Source organism: Erythrolamprus reginae, chromosome 11 (genome assembly GCF_031021105.1).
Source record: "Erythrolamprus reginae isolate rEryReg1 chromosome 11, rEryReg1.hap1, whole genome shotgun sequence".
In the NCBI taxonomy this organism is placed as follows: domain Eukaryota; kingdom Metazoa; phylum Chordata; class Lepidosauria; order Squamata; family Dipsadidae; genus Erythrolamprus; species Erythrolamprus reginae.
In genome coordinates, this window is record NC_091960.1 from 12,273,373 (window position 1) to 12,295,247 (window position 21,875).

Sequence of the window (21,875 nt, forward strand, 5' to 3'; positions counted from 1 at the left end):
ACCTGAAATGGCTAAGGGGCGAGGACCTTAACCAGACTTTTCTTAGTAACATGCTACTTGTTCAAGATAATACACTTCCAGGTTTATGATCTGGAGGCCATTCCAGATCTGACTGATGGAGTGTAGAGAGTAACAAAGATATCTTGCGTAGAAATAGGCAAGAAGCTAGCCCAGGGGTAGGCAAAGTTGGCTCTTCTATGACCTGTGGACTTCAACTCCCAGAATTCCCGAGCTTGCATGACTGGCTCAGGAATTCTGGGAGCTGAAGTCCACGAGTCATAGAAGAGCCAACTTTGCCTACCTCTGAGCTAGCCAAAAGGGGCTGAAGTAAATTCAGAAGAGCAAGATAATGTTAAGGCACTGATGATGTTATCCAGTTTGGTAATGAAACGTCTGTCAGAAAACCGCAAAACTTAAGAGAGTACCAAGGACCCCACAGTTCAACCCTCAGCTACTAACATTCTCTTCTATAAGCACAGCAAGATACAGTGGTACCTCATGATACGAACCCCTCGCCATACGAACAACTCGAGATACGAACCCGGGGTTTGGATATTTTTTGCCTCTTCTTATGTACGTTTTCCGTCTTACGAACCCGTCCCCACCGCCCGGCTGTCGTCTTTTGAAACAGCCGGGGGCTTCTCAGCGGCCTCCTGAACCCGAACTTTTGCCGAACTTCCGGGTTCGGCGTTCCGGAGGCCGCCGAGAAGCCCCACAGCTGTTTCAAAAGACGACAGCTGGGCGGCGGGGCTTCTCGGCCGCCTCCCGAACGCCGAACCCGGATGATCAGCAAAAGTTCGGGTTCGGGAGGCTGCTGAGAAGCCCCGCCGCCCGGCTGTCGCTTTTTGAAACAGTCGGGGGGCTTCCCAGCGTCCTCCTGAGCCCAAACACCAAACCCGAACTTCCGGGTTCGGCGTTCGGGAGGCCGCCGAGAAGCCCCCCGGCTGTTTCAAAAGGTGACAGCTGGGCGGTGGGGCTTCTCGGCGGCCACCCGAACCTGAACCTTTGCCGAACTTCCGGGTTCGGCATTGGGAGAACGCTGAGAAGCACCCGGCTGCTTCAATTGAAACAGCCGGGCGGCGGCATTTTTTTGCGGTTTTTTTCGTTGCACGCATTAATTCATTTTTCATTGTTTCCTATGGGAAACAATGTTTCGCCTTATGAACTTTTCGCCTTACGAACCTCCCCTGGGAACCAATTAGGTTCGTAAGACGAGGTATTACTGTATCTGGAAAGGATTCAGGGACCTAATTCACTGAAATGTAAGGAGGAGAAGAAGGGACAGTCCAATAAGACATCTTAGAAGTTCCCAGAGTTGTGAAATCTAGGAGGTAGAAGGACTGCAGAACTATCCTATGAGTTGGTTGAGCTGAATCCAATCCTCTGTCTCTCCTCATTAAGGAGGACATTAAGGGATGCAAAAAATCCTCTGCCACATTTCTGCATGAGATGGAATAGCAAAATGCAAAACAAGAGAAACCAAAGTCTTTACTAATGAGGATTAGAGCAAATGGAGAGATTAAAGGGACCAAAATCAGAACGGAAAATCCAGGCGTATAAAATCCAGGCGTTTGCGGACGACCTAGTATTCTTTATTGAGGATCCAAAGGAGACAGGACCAATTCTAATATGGGATATAAGAGACATGGAGAAGTAACAGGCCTTAAAATTAATAAAAGAAAAACAAAAACGATAGTTAAAAATGTAACATTAAAGTGTATGTAAGTGGAAAATGGTTCTTGAGAAGAGGCAAAAACATCTTGAACACCCGGTTCTTATCTAGAAAAGTTCGTAAGTAGAGGCGTTCTTAGGTAGAGGTACCACTCTCTCTATATATCATATTGCATATAATAACAGCAGCAAGAATAGCGTTTGTGCAATGTTGAAGAAAAAAGGATAGTATTCCCTCGATATTCGCGGATTCAAACTTTGCGAAATGTCTATACCACGGTTTTTCAGAAATATTAATTAAAAAATACTTTGCGGGTTTTCCCCCTATACCACGGTTTTTCCCGCCCGATGACGTCATATGTCATCGCCAAACTTTCATCCGACTTTAATAAATATTTCCTTTAATAAACTTCAATAAATAAACATGGTGAGTAATGATCTAAATCAGCGTTTCCCAATTGGTGTGCCGCGGCGTGGCGGAGGAGAGTGGGCGGATCGGGCGGGCAATGGGGCAGGGCGGAGAAGCCAGGGGCGCGTTTGGCCGGAGGCACCTACTGCCGCACCTCCCTGCCCCTGCCTCCCCACGGTGCCTCCAGCCAAACACGCCCCAGGCTTCTCCGCCCTGCCCCATTGCCTGCCCGATCCGCCCACTCTCCTCCGCCGCCTCCTGCCTTGGGGCGAGCAATCCGGGAGTCCGGGACCGTGTGGCTTTGCGCCATGAAGAGAAAACGGCCGACTTTTCCCTGCTGCCGTTTTCTCTTCATGGCGCAAAGCCACACAGTCCCGGACTCCCGGATCGCTCGCTTCTCCAGTCAGCAAAGCCATCTGCCCAGGAAAGCGCCGCGCTGGCCGGAGAAGCGAGCGATCCGGGAGTCCGGGACTGTGTGGCTTTCGGCCGGGCTAACGGGAGGCGGCGCGAGGCCGGGCGCTGGGGACGTCTGGGAGGGCGAGGAGGCTGATGGCTGCTGCGCACTCCACTCTCTCTCCGGCTCTCTCGCTCTTTCTTTTTCTCTCTGTTGCTGGCGTGGTGAACGAGAGAGAAAGAGAGAGAGAGAAAAAGGAGGGGAGAGAGAATGAGAGAAAGAAAGCAAGAGAAAGAGAGGGAAAGAAAGCAAGAGAGAGAAAGAAAGGGAGAAGGAGGGAGAGGGAAAGACATAGAGGGAGGGAAGGAGGGAGAGAGAAAGAGAGCAAAAAAGAGAGGAAGAAAGAAAGAAAGAGGGATGGAGAGAAAGAAGGGAAGGAAGAGAGAGAAAGAGGGAGGGAGAAATAGAGTGAAATGGAGGAAGAGATATTTTTTTTGTCCAAACTTTTCTTTAGCCCCCCCGCCCCCCGCCTTCAGTGTTCCCCAGAATTTTGAAAACATGAATAATGTGCCGCGGCTCAAAAAAGGTTGGGAAACACTGATCTAAATGGTTGCTAAGGGAATGGGAAATTGCACTTTAGGGGTTTAAAGTGTTAAGGGAAGGTTTGTGATACTGTTCATAGCCCAAAATAGTGTATTTACTTCCGCATCTCCACTTCACGGAAATTCGACTTTTGCGGGCAGTCTCGGAACGCATCCCCCGCGAAAAGCGAGGGAACACTGTATATCTTCCCAGAGTTTAGTGATTTAAAAAAATTGATTCTGCTGAAATGGATAAATGAACAATTGAACTGAAAGGACAAATAGATTCAGAATATTATGCAATATGGGAGAAGTGGTACAATTGGACTGAGGATAGAAAAAACAGAAAAAGAAGGGAGAAAATAGAGGAAAAAATAAAATGTATAATTGAAGTGTATGGAATATATTTGAATTTGAACGTTATGGTCTGTAAATAGTATGTAAATGATCACAGTTAGGAATATTAGTTTAATGAGAAAAAACACAATAAAATGTATTTTTTAAAAAGTCTAGAAAAAAAGGCCCAGAGCGGACTTACCTATAGGGGCAGCAGGACTGTGTACAATTGTGCGGTTCTCTTCCTGTATCCCTGAGGCATCTGGCTTTTCTTGGCTCAGCTTCGGCCGATACTCCAGGACCCGACATGTATATCCGCACCGCTTTCGGGCATCGACTGTGCTCCAATATAATCTGGAACATCTGATGGGGATATGTTCAGAAGGAAGCAAAGGATCTCTCTGCCTTCTTGGTCTAAGCAGCGGGAGGGCTAGGAATCAGGCCCCTCCCTGCTTAGAGAAGAAGTGGACAACCTGCAATCCCTAACAACCCCTAAATACCAGCGCTGAAATTTTGTAGCAAGGTTTCCTGCCATCACGAGAGAAAGAAAATATTTTTTAAAAGAGCCATTTTATCCTTTTAAAAAGGAAATGATTAAATGTGATCATCCAGCCTTAAGTTTGTTTTAAGTTCTAAGACAAGCTTAAAGTGCTTTAAAAAAAAAAGGATATCCAACAAACTAGAAAACTGGAAAGGGCAGAATTAGAAAAATAAAATTAAAAAATCTTAATCCTATTCCATTAGGGGAAAAAGGTCCCCTAAAAACGCTACCAGAGATGTGCCCTTTCATGTCTAAAAGGTCGTTCGCCCTTTTCCAACCTGGTACCATCTAGAGCAGTGTTTTTCAACCAGTGTGCCGTGGCACACTAGTGTGCCATGAGACATGGTCAGATGTGCCACGAAGCGAAGCGAAGAGGGGGGAAGGAGGGAGAGAGAAAGAAAGCAAAAAAGAGAGGAAGAGAGAAAGAGGGATGGAGAGAGAAATAGAGCGAAAGGGAAGGAGAGATTTTTTTTGTCCAAACTTTTTTTAGCTCCCTCCCCCCCTTAATGCTCCCCAGGTTTTTGTAAATGTGAATAATGTGCCGCAGCTCAAAAAGGTTGGGAAACACTGCTCTAGAGCAGGGGTCTCTAACCTTAGCAACTTTAAGACTTGTGGACTTCAATTCCCAGAATTCCTCAGCCAATAAAGCAAAGCTGGCTGAGGAACTCTGGGAGTTGAAGTCCACAAGTCTTAAAGTTGTCAAGGTTGGAGCCCCCTGTCCTAGAGGTGTATGGCCACATCTCACATCATTCTAGCTAATGTGGCCATTCAGGAAGCATTTTAGAGGCTGGGTGAAGAAGAAGAAGAATCTTTAGCTAACACATTTCCTATACAGGAAAGTCCTCGAATTATAACCATAGTGGAGAGTATATCCAGTGTGGTCATAAGAGGGATTGGTTAGGTGACTGAACTGATTTTAGGATGTTGGTTGCAGCAGTCATTAAACTAATCTATCGTTTTTAAGCAAGCCAAGTAGATGCTGGTTTGGGGGAAAACTGTCATAAAACACAGTGATGTGACCACAGCATATGCGTGTGAATGCAACCCAGCGTCAAAATTCTGTCTGAGGATGAAGGTTCGTTCTCTTGAGCTTGTGGGTTGGTTTCCAAATGTTTCGTTACCAGGCTAGGTAACTTCTTCAGTTCTTCAAACCTTGGCAGCTTTAAACCTGGCGGACTTCAACTCCCAGAATTCTCCAGCTAGTCATGCTGGCTGGAGAATTGTGGGAGTTGAAGTCCACAAGTCTTAAAGTTGGCAAATTTGAAGATCTCTGCTTTATGTCTTGTGGCCCCAGGCCTAACATGGCAAAGCAAAGCAGATACCTGGTTAGAGCTCTTCTGAGGATGGTTTTGTCATCAACCTTTTTCTTCCTCCTTTGACTTTGTCATTTGGGTGTAACTTGATGGTTGGCCTGGTCCTTAGTGACATCGTGAGAAAGACTGATTGTTGGGTCCTTAAGCAAAGTTGGCTGGGAAATTCTGGGAGTTGAAGTCCACCAGGCTTAAAGTTGCCAAGGTTGGAGACCCCCGGTTTAGGAGATCTCCTAAACTCAAGAATTCTTAGAGTTGAAGTCCACCAGATTTAGAGTTGCCAAGGTTGGAGACCCCCGGTTTAGGAGATCTCCTAAACTCAAGAATTCTGGGAGTTGAAGTCCACCAGGCTTAAAGTTGCCAAGTTTGGAGACCCCTGGTTTAGGAGATCTCCTAAACTCAAGAATTCTGGGAGTTGAAGTCCACCAGATTTAGAGTTGCCAAGGTTGGAGACCCCCGGTTTAGGAGATCTCCTAAACTCAAGAATTCTTAGAGTTGAAGTTCACCAGATTTAGAGTTGCCAAGGTTGGAGACCCCCGGTTTAGGAGATCTCCTAAACTCAAGAATTCTGGGAGTTGAAGTCCACCAGATTTAGAGTTGCCAAGATTGGAGACCCCTGGTTTAGGAGATCTCCTAAACTCAAGAATTCTGGGAGTTGAAGTCCACCAGATTTAGAGTTGCCAAGATTGGAGACCCCTGGTTTAGGAGATCTCCTAAACTCAAGAATTCTGGGAGTTGAAGTCCACCAGATTTAGAGTTGCCAAGTTTGGAGACCCCTGGTTTAGGAGACCTCCTAAACTCAAGACTCCAACGTTCAGAAACCAACGCATAAGCTCGGGGAACAAACTTCATCCTACACCCAAGCTACATATAATGTATTCGCCACTATTGCAAAATTCTGGCTCTCTAGAATCCCACAAAAGAATGGATCACGACACTGCAAGCAACAACTCGGAAGTGGATACTCACTGGTAGCCGACAGGTAAAAGCCGTCCCTCGCATTCGGACAAGTCTGTCAGCATCCCCAAACTATCGATCTTCATGGAACCTGTCAGCAGAGACAAAGATTTGGGAAGGCCGTCAAGGCTCGCCGAGCAAGGAGACCATCCAAGACACTTCACCAACTGGGCAAAAGTCCCTGTTGAAATTCTGCTGTGGGAGTCTCTGGTTTTTCCATGGGGGTCGCCCCCAAGAACGTCCCGGTGGGTGGGTGGCCCATGGAAATAAATGGGGTGGGTGGGTAGGATGAGAAGGACGGGCGACGGCTTTCTACCGCAGTCTAGCCATGCTGGAAAACACCGCAGGGCCAGTAGGAAGAGAGAAAGCAGCTGCCTGGGGGAGACTCAGACCACTCGTCCACCGAACTACGTGTCGTCTATTCTGATTGGCGGATGCTCTCCAAGGTGTCAGGCAGGGGACTTTCCCAGCCCTACCTGGAGATTTGATGGGACTGAACCTGGGACTTTCTGCATGCAAATCAGCTGCTCTACCACTGAGCTACAGCCCTTCCTGCAAAGAGAACATAGGAAGCCGTCTTCAACAGAGCCGGAGCCCTCTGTCATGCTACTCAACACTTGACGGGAGAGACTCTCGAGGCGGAAGGCTGGGGAGTCTCCCAGCCTTACCCAAAGATGCCGAGAGGGATGTTGAGTTAGCCTCTCCCCATAGGCAATGGGCCCTCCAATCCCTCCTCCCCCCTAGCAACCCGAATTTAATCCCCCATCCCCCAAAATGAAACAAAATCCATTTGCAAAAAAATTCTGGGTAGCCGAGAATTGAAAGTAGGAGTGAATGGGTGTGATGCAAGGCAGGTATTTAAAGGGATCTTGTCTGTTTATTTGCAACAAGTGGGGACTGTTCTATTTGTGAGACTATTATGGTCTAAAGCAGTGTTTCCCAACCTTGGCAACTTGAAGATATTTGGACTTCAACTCCCAGAATTTGGCTGGGGAATTCTGGGAGTTGAAGTCCAAATATCTTCAAGTTGCCAAGGTTGGGAAACACTGGTGTAAAGAGAGATTTCAGGATAGCTGACACACAAATTTAAAAACTGATCAAATTTGACTGTATGACTGTAACTTGTTGCGTATATCCTAAGATTTTTATTAATATTGCTTCTTCATTGCTTATTTGACCCCTATGACAATCATTAAGTGTTGTACCACATGATTCTTGACAAATGTATATTTTATTTTATGTACGCTGAGAGCATCTGCACCAAGACAAATTCCTTGTGTGTCCAATCACACTTGGCCAATAAAAAATTCTATTCTATTCTATTTTAAAGGGCCAAACCACATAGATTAAAATGAAGAGGGACTAAAGCATTCCCCTTGCTAAAAATAGACTAGTTATCAAAGCCTAAATGGAAATATGTGATCCTGAAACCATCTGGTGCACTTTCAGAAGGCCACTCCATAATTGAAGAACTGTTCTAGACAAGAACTTTTTTTTCTGTCCTTTCCCAGATATTACTAGTAAGAGCACTTATATACCACTTCACAGTGTTTTACAGCACTTTCTAAGATGTTTATAGTCAGCGTATTGCTTTCCAACAATCCGGGGCCTCATTTTACCAACCTCGGAAGGGTGGAAGGCTGAGTCAACCTTGAGTCAGTCAGGATCGAACTCCTGGCAGTGAGCAGAGGACGCCTGCAATACTGTATGGTATCCACTGCGCCACCAGGGCTCGCTTAAGACCCCAACCTGGCTGTCAGGGCAGCCCTTGGAGAAAAGGTTTTCTTTAATGTTCTCATTCATCCCTTTCCATACATCTGTGATGGTGAATTTATGGTGTGCGTTCTGCAAGTGGCACGCGGAGTCTTATCAGTGGGCACAGAGGATTTTATCAACCTCTGGACGGGGTGGGGAAGGTCCATTTTTTGCTCTCCCCAAGCTCCAGAGTCTTTCTAGGAGCCTGGGAAGGGCAAAAATGGCCTCACCCCGGAGGCCAGAAATGGCCAATTCCACTACTTTAAATGGGCCATTTCTGGCCTCCAGAGGGTCTCCGGGAGGCTGGGAAAGGCCGTTTTCACCCTCCCCAAGTTCCTAAAAAGAGTCTTTCTAGGAGCCTGGGGAGGGCAAAAATGGCCTCACCCCGGAGGCCAGAAATGGCCCATTCCCCCTACTTGAAATGGGCCATTTCTGGCTTCCGGAGGGTCTCCGGGAGGCTGGGAAAGGCCGTTTTCACCCTCCCCAAGCTCCTAAAAAGAGTCTTTCTAGGAGCCTGGGGAGGGCAAAAATGGCCTCACCCCGGAGGCCAGAAATGGCCATTCCCCCTACTTGAAATAGGCCATTTCTGGCCTCCAGTGGGTCTCTGGGAGGCTGGGAAAGGCCGTTTTCACCCTCCCCAGGCTCCTAAAAAGGCTGTGAAGCCTGCAGAGAGCAAAAAAATAGGCGTGCCATCGCATGGCGGGAGTGGTGGTGGTGGTGTCAAGTGAGCATACAAGGGGGCGCATGGAATTATGGTTTTGTGGCCACATGCATGGCTGACGCCATCCCGCGCTCCCTTCCTTTTGCACACGAACCAAAATACGTTCGCCATCTCTGCTATACATAGAAAGCCGTGGCAGCTACAGAGACCAGTTTAATTGCAATTCCACTGATGTGAACCGGTGTCTATAAATTGCTCCCATTCATTTCCATGGGGGGGGGGAGTACCCGTTCTCGAGCATGCAATGCTCTCATGCTTCTATGCAATCTGAGCATGAGCGCTGCCAGAACAGAACATGAGGGCTGCAGGGACATTTTTAGATCAGGTCTCCTTTACCTCCGAACCCGGAAATTCATTCCCCACGTCTACCATGAGAACCTCCACCTTATGGGAGAAGTAAAGCTCGTCTACTCGCCCAGTGTTGCCAACCTTGGCAACTTGAAGATATCTGGACTTCAACTCCCAGAATTCCCCAGCCAGCATTCGCTGGCTGGGGAATTCTGGGAGTTGAAGTCCAAATATCTTCAAGTTGCCAAGGTTGGGAAACACTGCCGTAGCCCACCGCTTCCTTAGCCCACCGCTGCTTGTTCGCACCCCCTCAAGTACCTATCATCATGTGGATGGTATCCGGCTCCAGGCCCACCATAAATTTCCTCTTAAAGCTGATTCCCTCAAAGTCCACATAGACTCGTCGTAGGACATCAAACCCATCTTCGGCGACGATCTCCTAGAGGGCAGGCAGAATGACAGCTTCACATACTGCTTATTCATAATGGTGTCACCAGTATACGTACACACACACACACAAATGCCACATTCTTTGCAGATCGTACACCTATGGAAAACTTAGCTCGCTCCACCAGCTTTCAAAGGCCGGAAGCGGCAAAACTCTCCCAGCCGTGACCTTTTAATCCCAGCGTTAATGGACATTCATAGAAACATAGAAGATTGCCGGCAGAAAAAGACCCCATGGTCCATCTAGTCTGCCCTTATACTATTTCCTGTATTTTATTATCTTAGGATGGATCTATGTTTATCCCAGGCATGTTTAAATTCAGTTACTGTGGATTGACCGACCACGTCTGCTGGAAGTTTGTTCCAAGCATCTACTGCTCTTTCAGTAAAATAATATTTTCTCACGTTGCTTTTGATCTTTCCCCCAACTAACTTCAGATTGTGCCCCCTTGTTCTTGTGTTCGCTTTCCTATTAAAAACACTTCCCTCTTGAACCTTATTTAGCCCTTTAACGTATTTAAATGTTTCTATCATGTCCCCCCGGTTTCTATCATGTCCCCAATTCCTGCATTGTCCACTCCTCCCCCTGGCAATTCTCTTTTTTAAAAAAAAATTTTTTTTAAATTAATTTTTAACAAGTTTAATATACACACGACATAAAACAGTGCATAGTGAAATGAAAGAGTAGTAGAAAGAGTAGTAGATCCTTGGAACAAACTTCCAGCAGACGTGGTTGGTAAATCCACAGTAACTGAATTTAAACATGCCTGGGATAAACATATATCCATCCTAAGATAAAATACAGAAAATAGTATAAGGGCAGACTAGATGGACCATGAGGTCTTTTTCTGCCGTCAGTCTTCTATGTTTCTATGTTCCCACCACCCCGACACACACACAAACCCCACCACCAATCGGGGGTGTTTCTTATATAATCCACTTTGACCCAAGAGCAACATATCTATTTACATTTTATAGAGTGATTCCAATTTATTTCTTGTAGCTTGGTCTCGGATTCTACTCGTCATATACCGTCTTACCTTGTCCCACCGTCCCATCAGTTGTCTCAATTCAGTTTCATTATCCAAATTTATCCTTTTATCCATAATTTCAAGTTGAATATGGTCCACCATGTACCTATACCAATTTTGCATTGTCCATTTTGTCGCATCCTTCCAACCCAAAACTATTACCGCCTGAGCGCTTTCTATTGCTGCTTGTTTTATTTCTCTAAATTCTCCCATCGCGTTGCTTTTAACTAATACAGTGTTCCCTCGATTTTCACGGGTTCGAACTTCGCAAATAGCTTCGGTTTTTCAAAAAATATTAATTAAAAAATACTTCGCGGTTTTTTTCCTATACCACGGTTTTTCCCACCCGATGACATCATATGTCATCACCAAAGTAATAATTTTTGCAAATAAATAACAAAAAAAATATTGTTAATAAATAATTATGTTTATAAATATCAGGATCACTAAGTGTCTTATTCAATGGTGAGTACCAGTAATAATGGTGAGTAAATGGTTGCTAAGGGAATGGGAAATGGTAATTTAGGGGTTTAAAGTGTGAAGGGAAGGCTTGTGATACTGTCCATAGCCAAAAATGGTGTATTTACTTCCGAATCTCTACTTCGCGGAAATTCAACTTTCGCGGGCGGTCTCGGAACGCATCCCCCGCGAAAAGCGAGAGAACACTGTACTGCCGTTTTCCTTAGTGATTGTCCATTGTATGTTTAGCATTCTATTAATATCCCCTGGCAATTCTCCTCCTGCCATTTCATTCCCTCCCCCCCCCCCCCCCAATCCTTTTTACCGTTCCATCCAGCAGGTCAACGTGCTTCTGGCAGAAAACTTTTTTGTCCTCCTGGAAAGTACAATGGCAGAGGCGGGCACACATGAAGTGGTAATTACTGAGACAGGCAGAGAGGCAGCAGCCAACCGTGGCCCCAGTGCGTTGACAATGTTCACAGCGCTGGAGCAGGAAAAGAGAGAGAGAGAGAGAGAGGTCAAGGAAAAGATGACCATGTCGGTACAACAGGCCAGAATTATGTAAAACCGTCTCCAGCCTCATGGCCAGATTACTTGCAGGACTGCCTTCTGCCGTATGAAGCCCAGCGACTGGTTAGGTCCCATAGAGTCGGCCTTCTCCAGGTCCCGCCAGACAATGTCATTTGGGGAAGAGCCTTCTCTGTGGGGGCCCCGGCCCTCTGGAATCAGCTCCCCCAGAGATTCGCACTGCCCCCATCCTCCCTGCCTTTCGCAAGAGTCTTAAGACTTATGTCACCAGGCTTTGGGTAATTAGATCTTGGGGCCCCCTGGCCAATAAATGTGATGTATGACTGTGATTTGAATTTGTTTGGTTGTTTTTTAATATACTATTGGGTTTTTAGCTTATGTAGTTTTTGAATTAATTAAAAAACTAATTAAAAATTGTTGTTGTATTTACTGTTTTATTTTATGCTGTGAGCCGCCCCGAGTCTTTGGAGAGGGGCGGCATATTATTACTATTACTATTACTATTACTATTATTATTATTATGTCAATACAACACAGCAAATGAGATCACTATGCTTTGAAATAATAATAATAATAATAATAATAATAATAATAATAACAACAACAACAACAATAATAATGTATCACAGCAACCAGTCAGGTCCCACAGATTCAGCCTTTTCCAGGTCCCGTCGGCCAGGCAATGTTGTTTGGCGGGGCTTAGGGGAAGAGCCTTCCTTGTGGTGGCTCCGGCCCTTTGGAACCAACTCCCTCCGGAGATTCGTACCGCCCCAACCCTCCTGGCCTTCTGGCAGGCTTTAAAAACTTAACCTTTGCCTGCAAGCCATGGGGCCGCTGAACTTTAACATCTAGCCCCGGACTTTAGTATGACTATGGTATGAGTGACTAGGGCTGTATGATTTTAAATTTGGGGTTTTACATTGTTTTAAATATTGGCCATTTGAGCTGGTGTTTGTATTTGTATATGCTGCAAGCTGCCCTGGGTTCTTGGAGAAGAGCGGCATATAAGTCTAATCAATCAATCAATCAATCAATTAATCAGCAAACCCAGAAGTCACTACTGTACTGAGTTTGCTGTCATCTAATTATCTTTTGTAGCGTACGAAAGAGACATATAAGCACATACACTTCTTGTGCTTGCCACGCTCTCCTTTCTCTACGATCTCTCCCACAATCATTAAGCAAACCCAGTCAGCTACAAAAACCAGGAATGGCCTGGCCACTCTTGGACTCCAGTGTTCCCCAACCTTTTTGGGTTGGCGGCCCAACGCAAGGAGAGGGGGGGAGATTTTGTGCAAGGGGCAAAAGCAGGCGCACAGCTTCATTTGTGTGAATGGCAGATGCCTGGGTGTACTGTGAGGGGGAGTGGGGCTGAGTGCTGGCACCCACTATGGACACAATTGGGTCTGAGAGTACCACTCGCATTTCGGGCGCAAGAATTCACATTATAACATTGACATCCTGTACAAAATGTACCAGAATGCACTGATAAAAATGATCTCTAATAAAAGGCAAAAATGATTCCAAGGTGTGCTTCCCCTGCTCCTTCAAACAGGAGAGCAGAGAGGAGAGAGAAAGAATGAAAATGACCCAAACTCACCATTTGCCGGCCACGAGCCACAGCAGCATGTACATTCTTCAAGGAGCCGTCGTTCTCCTCAAAGACCTCCGCTGACCAGATGGCACAGTTGACATGAGTCCATTCATTTTGGCCAATGTACAGCAGCCTCCCTGCATCCTAGAGAGGAGGGATTTGGAGGAGAGGGGATTTATTATTTTATGTATTTATTTCATTTATTTGGATTTCTGTTCTTCTCGAGCTCTCTGGTAGAATCCTCCCGAAAATTCACAGGTACAAATTTCAGACACACACACGTTTGAAAATTCAAAACAATGTTCTTTATACCGAAAATTCAAATAAACGAAGCCCTCTTTTTGTATAGCAAAGAGCACTCATCTCCAAACAAACTGGTAATTTGTACAAGTCCTTTATCAGTTCTGTGATACTTAGCTTGCAGCTGTGAGGCAATTCAAAGTCCTTCTTTTTTCACAAAGTGAAACACACTTTGCTCTGGTTTAGTTTCAAAGCGGGGGGAAATCAGCACACAAAGGTCGAATTCAGCAAGGCAGGCACAAAACACAAAGATCGGATAATCCTCCTCAATGGCCAAACCCACAGGCTGCTATTTTTAGCAGCCTCACTAACTACCACAGCCCCAACCCAACCACAGGTGGCCTCATTTTCTTTGATAATAATCTCTCAGTTGTTGCTGCCTATGCATCGCTCTCCGCATGTGTGGCTGTATCATTAAATCTTGTTCCGAATCCAAGGAGGAGCTAGAGAATTGATCTCCTTCTGAGCTGTCTGCCACACTCTCCTCCTCCCTGTCACTCATGTCTTCTTGGTCAGAGGAGCCTTCATCAACAGATTCCACCGGGGGCAAAACAGGCCTGCAGCATGTGGATGTCTCCCCCACATCCACAGTCCTTGGGGCAGGAGCTGGGCCAGAGCTAACCACAACAGATTTCTAGGCTGCTTACTTGGTTTTGATTTAATAGGGTTTGTGACTCCCATCATGGTCAATTGCCTAGCATTATTGTTAGGGTTAGCCCTAACGACACTGAGAAAAAAATGGCTTATGACCATTTTTCATACTTAGAGGACCACTGCAGCTTACCTGAGGTCACACAATCAAAATTTGGATCCTTGGCATTTATAATGGTTGCAGGATCCCGGGGTCATGTGACCACCTTTTTCTGATCAGCAAAGTCAGTGGGGAAGCCAGATTCATTCAATCATTGTGTTACTAACTTAACAGCTGCAGTGATTCACTTACCAACCGTGGCAAGAAAGGTTGCAGAACGGGGCAAAATTCACTTAACAATCGTCTCGCTTAGAAACAAATGTTGGGCTCAATTGTGGAAGTCAGTCAAAGTCTAACCATTTCTATAGATACAATTCTTTATTTTAGGTGTATGCTACTTATCTAAAGCTGCCTCCTCAAATTTTGTCATCTGGGTCTGCCACCACCCATTCTCCATTTCCTTCTAAATTCAGAGCAGCTAGAGACTTGCATTTGCACGGTTGTGGTTAGCTCTGGCCCAGCTCCTGCCCCAAGGACTGTGGATGTGGGGGAGACATCCACATGTTCCAGGCCTGTTTTGCCCCCGGTGGAATCTGATGATGAAGGCTCCTCTGACCAAGAAGACATGAGTGACAGGGAGGAGGAGAGTGTGGCAGACAGCTCAGAAGGAGATCAATTATCTAGCTCCTCCTTGGATTCAGAACAAGAGTTAATGATACAGCCACGCATGCGGAGAGCGATGCATAGGCAGCAACAACTGAGAGATTATTATCAAAGAAAATGAGGCCACCTGTGGTTAGGTGGGGCTGTGGTAATTAGTGAGGCTGCTATAAATAGCAGCCTGTGGGTTTGGCCTTTGTGGAGGATTATCTGATCTTTGTGTTTCGTGACTGCTTTACTGACTTTGACTTTTTGTGTGCTGATTTTCCCCCGCTTTGAAACTAAACCAGAGCAAAGTGTGTTTCACTTTGTGAAAGAAGGACTGTGAATTGCCTCACAGCTACAAGCTATGTATCACAGGACTGATAAGGGACTTGTACAAATTACCAGTTTGTTTGGAGACGAGTGCTCTTTGCTATACAAAAAGAGGGCTTCGTTTATTTGAATTTTCGGTATAAAGAACATTGTTTTGAATTTTCAAACGTGTGTGTGTCTGAAATTTGTACCTGTGAATTTTTGGGAGGAGTCTACCAGAGAGCCCGATAAAACATGCACAAAAATGGAAAGCAACAAAAATTCCTTCTGAAGGAGATGGGATTAAGAAAATTTTGGACTGAGAGCATATGCACCAAGACAAATTCCTTGTGTGTCCAATCACACTTGGCCAATAAAAAAAATTCTATTCTGTGTAGAGATGAATAGACGGACAATGAAAATGAAAGACAAGGAAGACACAGAATATTATGGGGTGAAATTTTATGACTGGATAGAAAATGAATACACATAGAAATTAAACTAGAATGATTAGATCTTGTAGGAGGATTTCCTGAGCTTGACCATTCTAAGAGTCAAGGACTTTGGGATGAAGCCAGCAGGGCCATACCTTAGAAGGAGCATCTCCAAACTGAAGACAGAGAGCGCACTGCCTCTTATCCTCAGGGTCCGCCAACAGCTGCTGCGGAGGGACGTGCTCTACATCTTTCCCAGCTGCAAGGAGAGAAAGTAAAACAATGGCTTTTGACCTCCATCCCCTGCAACCCCTTTCATATTTCCTTAAAGAGCACAGGAGAGAGATCCTCAAAAGGAGACAGGGTTTTGATTCCACAGGGGGGAAAAACAACTCCAGAGTCTCTTCAAGCACAACCAAAAAGACCCGTCTTTTGCCTTTCTAATATGCCAGAAATCAGGGGTAGGCAAAGTTGGCTCTTCTATGACTTGTGGACTTCAACTCCCAGAATTCCTCAGCTAGCATGACTGGCTCAGGAATTCTGGGAGTTGAAGTCCACAAAGCATAGAAGAGCCAACGTTGCCTACCCCTGAGCCATATGGTAACTCTCATACTCTTCACAGAGTAACTCTGTGTTAACTCTGTGTCAGAGTACCTCTGTAACTCTGCAGTAACTCTCTACTCTGTACTCTGCACAGAGTAATTGTGTCAACTCTGCTCTCTACATGGGGCTACCTTTGAAAAGTGTTTGGAAACTTCAGATCGTGCAGAATGCAGCTGCGAGAGCAATCATGGGCTTTCCCAAATATGCCCATGTTACGCCAACACTCCGCAGTCAGCATTGGTTGCCGATCAGTTTCTGGTCACAATTCAAAGTGTTGGTTATGACCTATAAAGCCCTTCATGGCACCGGGCCAGACTACCTCAGGGACCGCCTTCTGCTGCACGAATCCCAGCAACCAGTTAGGTCCCACAGAGTGGGCCTTCTCCGGGTCCCGCCAACCAAACAATGTCGCTTGGCGGGACCCAGAGGAAGAGCCTTCTCTGTGGCGGCCCCGATCCTCTGGAACCAACTCCCCCCAGAGATTAGAATTGCCCCCACCCTCCTTGCCTTTCGTAAGCTGCTTAAAACCCACCTCTGCCGCCAGGCATGGGGGAACTAAGATACACTTTCCTCCTAGGCCTTCACAATTTTATGTATGGTATGGTTGTATGTATGATTGGTTTTTATATAATGGGTTTTTAACTGTGTTTTAGTATTGGATTTTGTTGTACTGTTTTACTGCTGTTGTTAGCCACCCTGAGTCTGTGGAGAGGGGCGGCATACAAATCCAATAAATAATAATAATAATAATAATAATAATAATAATAATAACAACAACAACAACAACAACAACAACAACAACAACAACAACAACAACAACAACAACAACAACTTTGTACAGTAGCAGATTGGAAAGTGCTCCAGAGAGTTAACATCATTGCCCATAGCAGGGCTCTTCAACATTGGCAACTTTAAGACTTGTGGACTTCAATTCCCAGAATTCCTCAGCCAGTAAAGCAAAGCTGGCTGAGGAATTCTGGGAATTGAAGTCCACAAATCTTAAAGTTGCCAAGGTTGGAGACCCTTGGCCCAAAGGGTCATTGGATGTCACCTCCCCTCTTTGGAAGAACTTTATAGCTCCCGCTGCCTTAAAAAACTTCAAAACATTCTTAAAGATCCATCTCATCCCCTTTTTAAAAAACTATTACCACCTGGATGATTGTACAGGATAATAAAAACAAGGACAAATACCGTGTTTCCCCGAAAGTAAGACAGTGTCTTACTTTCTTTTTACCCCCAAAAGCCCCACTATGTCTTACTTTCGGGGTATGTCTTACATTGGAAAAAAATTGAAAGGGTCGCGTTCCCGAAGGCATCTCCCCAGAGTCCAGAAGGGCAGCCGCGGGACAGGAGCCTCGTGAGCCCTTTTCCAAGTTCAACCTCAGGGCTCCAAGCGGCGTGCACGCGTGGAGCCACAGACGCGTGTCGGGGAAGCGTGTGTCTGGAGGGGAGGAGCCGCTCTGCGCAGTTGGGCAGCCCCACCTGCCTGCCGGAAAGGAGGCGGGCGAAGGAGGGCGCAGCTCCGGCCGCTCGCCTCGGAGCTGGTCGGCCTCGCTGGCCGCTTGCAGCCGAGCCTCGGCAGGACTCAGTTGCTGGGACGAGCGCCTTCGCTGCAAGCCGCCGCCCGCTCGGCTCGCTTCGGACCAGCACGGTCCTTCGCTTTGCCAAGCCGGGGAAGAGGCGGTGGCGCCACGGCGAGGCGAAGGCAAGAGGCGCGCGGGGAGCTTGGAAGCGACGTCATCGGGCTCCCCCTCTGGCAATACCCCCGTGTTTCCCCGAAAGTAAGACATATGTCTTACTTTCGGGATACGGCTTATATTAGCCGACCCCCCTGAAACCCCCGATACGTCTTACAATCGGGGGTGTCTTACTATCAGGGAAACAGGGTAGGCTGAAAAACAGAGCAGCAACTCTATTGAATTCTACTGTGTAGTGCAATATTAATGCAATATCAGGGGCTTTCAATTTAATTGTATGGAATGTGAAAGATGGGTGTTTGTATTTTATTTTTATGGTTACAACGTAGGCTGAAGATGGCATTTAATTTTGTTGCACAAAGTGCAACACACTATTACTATTACTATTACTTCTGATTGTGTGGGGCTGGCTTGGAAAGATGGAGTTTGTAATCCAGCGTATCTGCTAGTTGGCCTGATGACCCAATGGGGCACTTCCACGCTGGAGGTGGTTGATTGATTGACAGCAGACTCCCCCACTCCCGTTCCTTGTACAATACTCTCCATTCAATTGTCTTTTTGGTTATCATCTTGGTGTATTTTCATTATTTCCTAGTTCTATTATTTTACTCCTGTTTATGCTCCATTCATCTAGAGCAGTGATTTTCAACCTTTTTTGAGCCGCGGCACATTTTTTACATTTACGAAATCCTGGGGCACATTGAGACGGGGGTGGGGGGGCGCTAAAAAAAAGTTTGGACAAAAAAATTCTCTCTCTCTCTCTTCCTCCCCTTCACTCTATTTCTTTCTCCCTCCCTCTTTCTCTCCCTTCCTTCCTCTTTCTTTCTCTCTCTCCATCCCTCTTTCTTTCTCTTCCTTCCTTCCTCTCTTTTTTGCTCTCTTTCTCTCTCCCTCCCTACCTCCCTCTATGTCTTTCTCTCTCTCTCTCCTTCCCTCACTCTCTTTCTCTCTATCTCTTTCTTTCTTTCTCTCTCTTGCTCTCTCTTTCTCTCTCTTGTTTTCTCTCTCTCTTGCTTTCTTTCTCTCTTGTTCTCTTTCTCTCGCTCTTTCTCTCTTGCTTTCTTTCTCTCTCTCTTGATTTCTTTCTCTCTCTCTTGCTTTCTTTCTCTTTTGCTTTCTTTCTCTCTCTTTCTCTCTCTTTCTTTCTCTTGTTTTCTCTCTCTCTTGCTTTCTTTCTCTCTTGTTCTCTTTCTCTCGCTCTTTCTCTCTTGCTTTCTTTCTCTCTCTCTTGATTTCTTTCTCTCTCTCTTGCTTTCTCTCTCTCTTGCTTTCTTTCTCTCTGAGCTTCGCGGCACACCTGACCATGTCTCGCGGCACACTGGTTGAAAAACACTGATCTAGAGTAGCCCCACAGAGAGATGGGCAGCTAATAAATTTAACAAACAAACAGTAAATAAATATTTATAAATATAAATATTTAGAGAGTGCCAGATTGCAGGACTATTGGAACAGAAACCTGGCTCAAAAGAAGGAAATGTCTATGTATTGGGGAGATATGGGGGTGATAAGAAAACCCTTTTAAAATTCCACCAGTCATATACTTTGGTGGAATTTTAAAAATAGTATTAAAAATTAAATAAGTAAGAATTTATAACTATTTGAAGATTTATAAGATAAAGTGAAATAGTTTAAAAACAATATAAACATAGAATTTTTGTTCTTTTTTTCTTTTTTTCCTCTTTATAATATAATAAAGTTAGAAGTGTTATTTTTTCTTGTATTTTTTATATTTTATCTTTTTGAATAGGTATATGATATTTTATAGATAAAGAAATTTAATTAACATAATTAACATAAAGAATATAGAGTTAAATTTAATAAGAATGTAATGGACACGTGTGACATTTCTGCATTGATCTGAGAATAGTTAGGGTTTTATATTTCTGTACTAGTTAGACTTCTACGACAAGCGGAGCAATGGTAGCTCCTTAAATGTTTAATGTTGTTTGTCTTTGTTTGTCTTTTTTGAAAAATAATTTAAAAAAAAATTTTTTTTAAAGAAAGAAAACAAAACAAAACCCCTTTAGCAATTGGGCAGAGGGTAAAAGAACACAATGGCAGTGTCCGAACAGGTGGTCGGAGCCTCGTGCTCCCTTCGCTATGGACTCTCCAATGACTGACAGGCACAAGCAAACCGGGAGCCTTCCACCCCTGTTCTGAAGGTGTCCGGAAGCAAAGGGGAAAGGCCTGAGCCTGGAGGTCTTTCCATCAAAGCCTTACCTAAGTTTTCGGGGCCAGCAGAACTCAAATGGCTGTTGGCAGTCGAGCTGACCTCTTGGGGCTGCCTCCACTGAGCGTAGATGTGGTCAGAAGAAGGAGGCAGGACTGCATTGGGGAGCATGCCACTATCAAAAGAGGGGAGGAAGAAGACAGGAAACCATCAGAAGCTGTAGAGGCTATCCAACATTTCCCCCCCTAAAACAGGCAAAGGTTGTACAGTAGACCACGGGACTCCAACCTTGGCAACTTTAAGGCTTGTGGACTTCAATTCCCAGAATTCTCCAGCCAACTCTAGCAGGGCCATAGCTGGCTAAGGAATTCAGTGAGTTGAAGTCCACAAGTCTTAAAGTTGCCAAGGTGGGAGACTCCTGCTTTAATGCCGTGCCTTCACTAGCTATCATCTGCAGGACTCAGTTCCAGATCCATAAAATGGGACTGGCATCCTGCATTAGCATACAGTTACAAGAAGATGGTTGTTGAAACATGATTTGTTTAAATGGAAAGATTGCAGGTGTATACTTAATTCTTTCTTGTATCCAAGCTCTGATCAATTTTTTTGTGTTAGCTGGGACTTTTGGAGACAAGAACAATTCTATTGGTGGGGTGGGTTTTTTTTAAAGTTCCTCTAAAGCCTTGGTGTTTTCTTAAACTCTATGGAGGAATTTCTATATACTATAGATCAGGGCTGGCTGGAGAATTCTGGGAGTTGAAGTCCACAAGTCTTAAAGTTGCTAAGTTTGAAGACCTCTGCTATAGATCATAGGTCCCCACCTTCTGGTCCAGGCACCACTTGCAGGGCCACATAGATGGCGGGAGCCATTTGTGCACAAAATCATACCCTTCTCTTCCGCCACGCTATAGAGTCATAAAGGTTGGGGATCACAATTAATTTGGTGCACAGAATTGATTTCATGGTGTAACTAAGGGAATCTCTACTATCAACAGCCCCAATTTGATGGATTCCCCTATCACTCAATATGACAGTGATGGCAAACCTATGGCAAGGGTGCCACAGGTGGCACGCAGAGCCATATCTGCTGGCACGTTAGCCATTTCTGTAGCTCAACTCCAACATGTGTGTGTGTGCCGGCCACCTGATTTTTGGCTCACACAGAGGCTCTGGGAGGGCGTTTTTGGCTTCCAGAGAGCCTCTGAGGGATAGGGGGGGGCGTTTTTACCCTCTCATGGCTCCGGGGAAGCCTTTGGAGCCTGGGGAGGGCCAAACACGAGCCTACTGGGCCCACCAGAAGTTGGGAAAAGGACCATTTCCGGCCTTCAGAGGGCTTACGTGGGGAGAGGGGAACTGTTTTCGCCCTCCCCAGGCATTGAATTATGGGTGTGGGCACTTGCACCGACTTTTGGCACCCGAGGAAAAAAAGGTTCGCCATCACTGCAACATGACATTGGAAAAGTCTTCCCTATTTTGGATTGCAAGTACTCACTTGGGAAGGGAGCTGTTACGGGTCCAGTGCTTTACGTCCAGAGCATCGAACCAACTGAAATACTTTCCCATCAGCTGGAAAAGACAAGACAGAGCTGTTCAGAAGGCTATGCAGAGAGGCATCAGTTCCCATGAAGCAAAACAAACCGAGAACTGTATTCCAAACTCAGGATAATCACTTGCAAACCTAGGATACCGACTTCCAAATCTGATGTTGCAGTCCAGACAGCTGTTCTAACTTGGAACAGTTCGCCTAACTCTGATTGTAATTGTGCTTCTAGCACCACAAACCAACATCCAATGTGCTTTATTTATTTACTGGGTTTCTACGTTGCTTACATGGAAAGATAGAAGATTGATGGCAGAAAAAGACCTCATGATCCATCTAGTCTGCCCTTATACTATTTCCTGTATCTTAGGATGGATCTATGGTTATCCCAGGCATGTTTAAATTCAGTCACTGTGGATTTACCAATCACGTCTGCTGGAAGTTTGTTCTAAGCATCTACTACT

The 21,875-nt window shown here is 45.5% G+C and overlaps 1 protein-coding gene across 3 annotated transcripts in view; it reads right to left on the reverse strand.

Moving 5' to 3' along the window:
- The window catches only part of KMT2B (lysine methyltransferase 2B), a 126,951-nt gene that overhangs the window by 22,071 nt on the left and 83,005 nt on the right, over positions 1 to 21,875 (reverse strand). For all 3 annotated transcript variants that reach the window (XM_070764656.1, XM_070764653.1, XM_070764654.1), the window contains 8 exons: positions 21,364 to 21,437; positions 19,922 to 20,046; positions 15,557 to 15,660; positions 13,029 to 13,166; positions 11,226 to 11,384; positions 9,282 to 9,402; positions 6,212 to 6,290; positions 3,594 to 3,754 (listed from right to left, as the gene is read on the reverse strand). In XM_070764656.1, the coding sequence (XP_070620757.1) occupies positions 3,594 to 3,754; positions 6,212 to 6,290; positions 9,282 to 9,402; positions 11,226 to 11,384; positions 13,029 to 13,166; positions 15,557 to 15,660; positions 19,922 to 20,046; positions 21,364 to 21,437 (961 nt within the window). The remainder of the gene's footprint in view (positions 1 to 3,593; positions 3,755 to 6,211; positions 6,291 to 9,281; positions 9,403 to 11,225; positions 11,385 to 13,028; positions 13,167 to 15,556; positions 15,661 to 19,921; positions 20,047 to 21,363; positions 21,438 to 21,875) is intronic.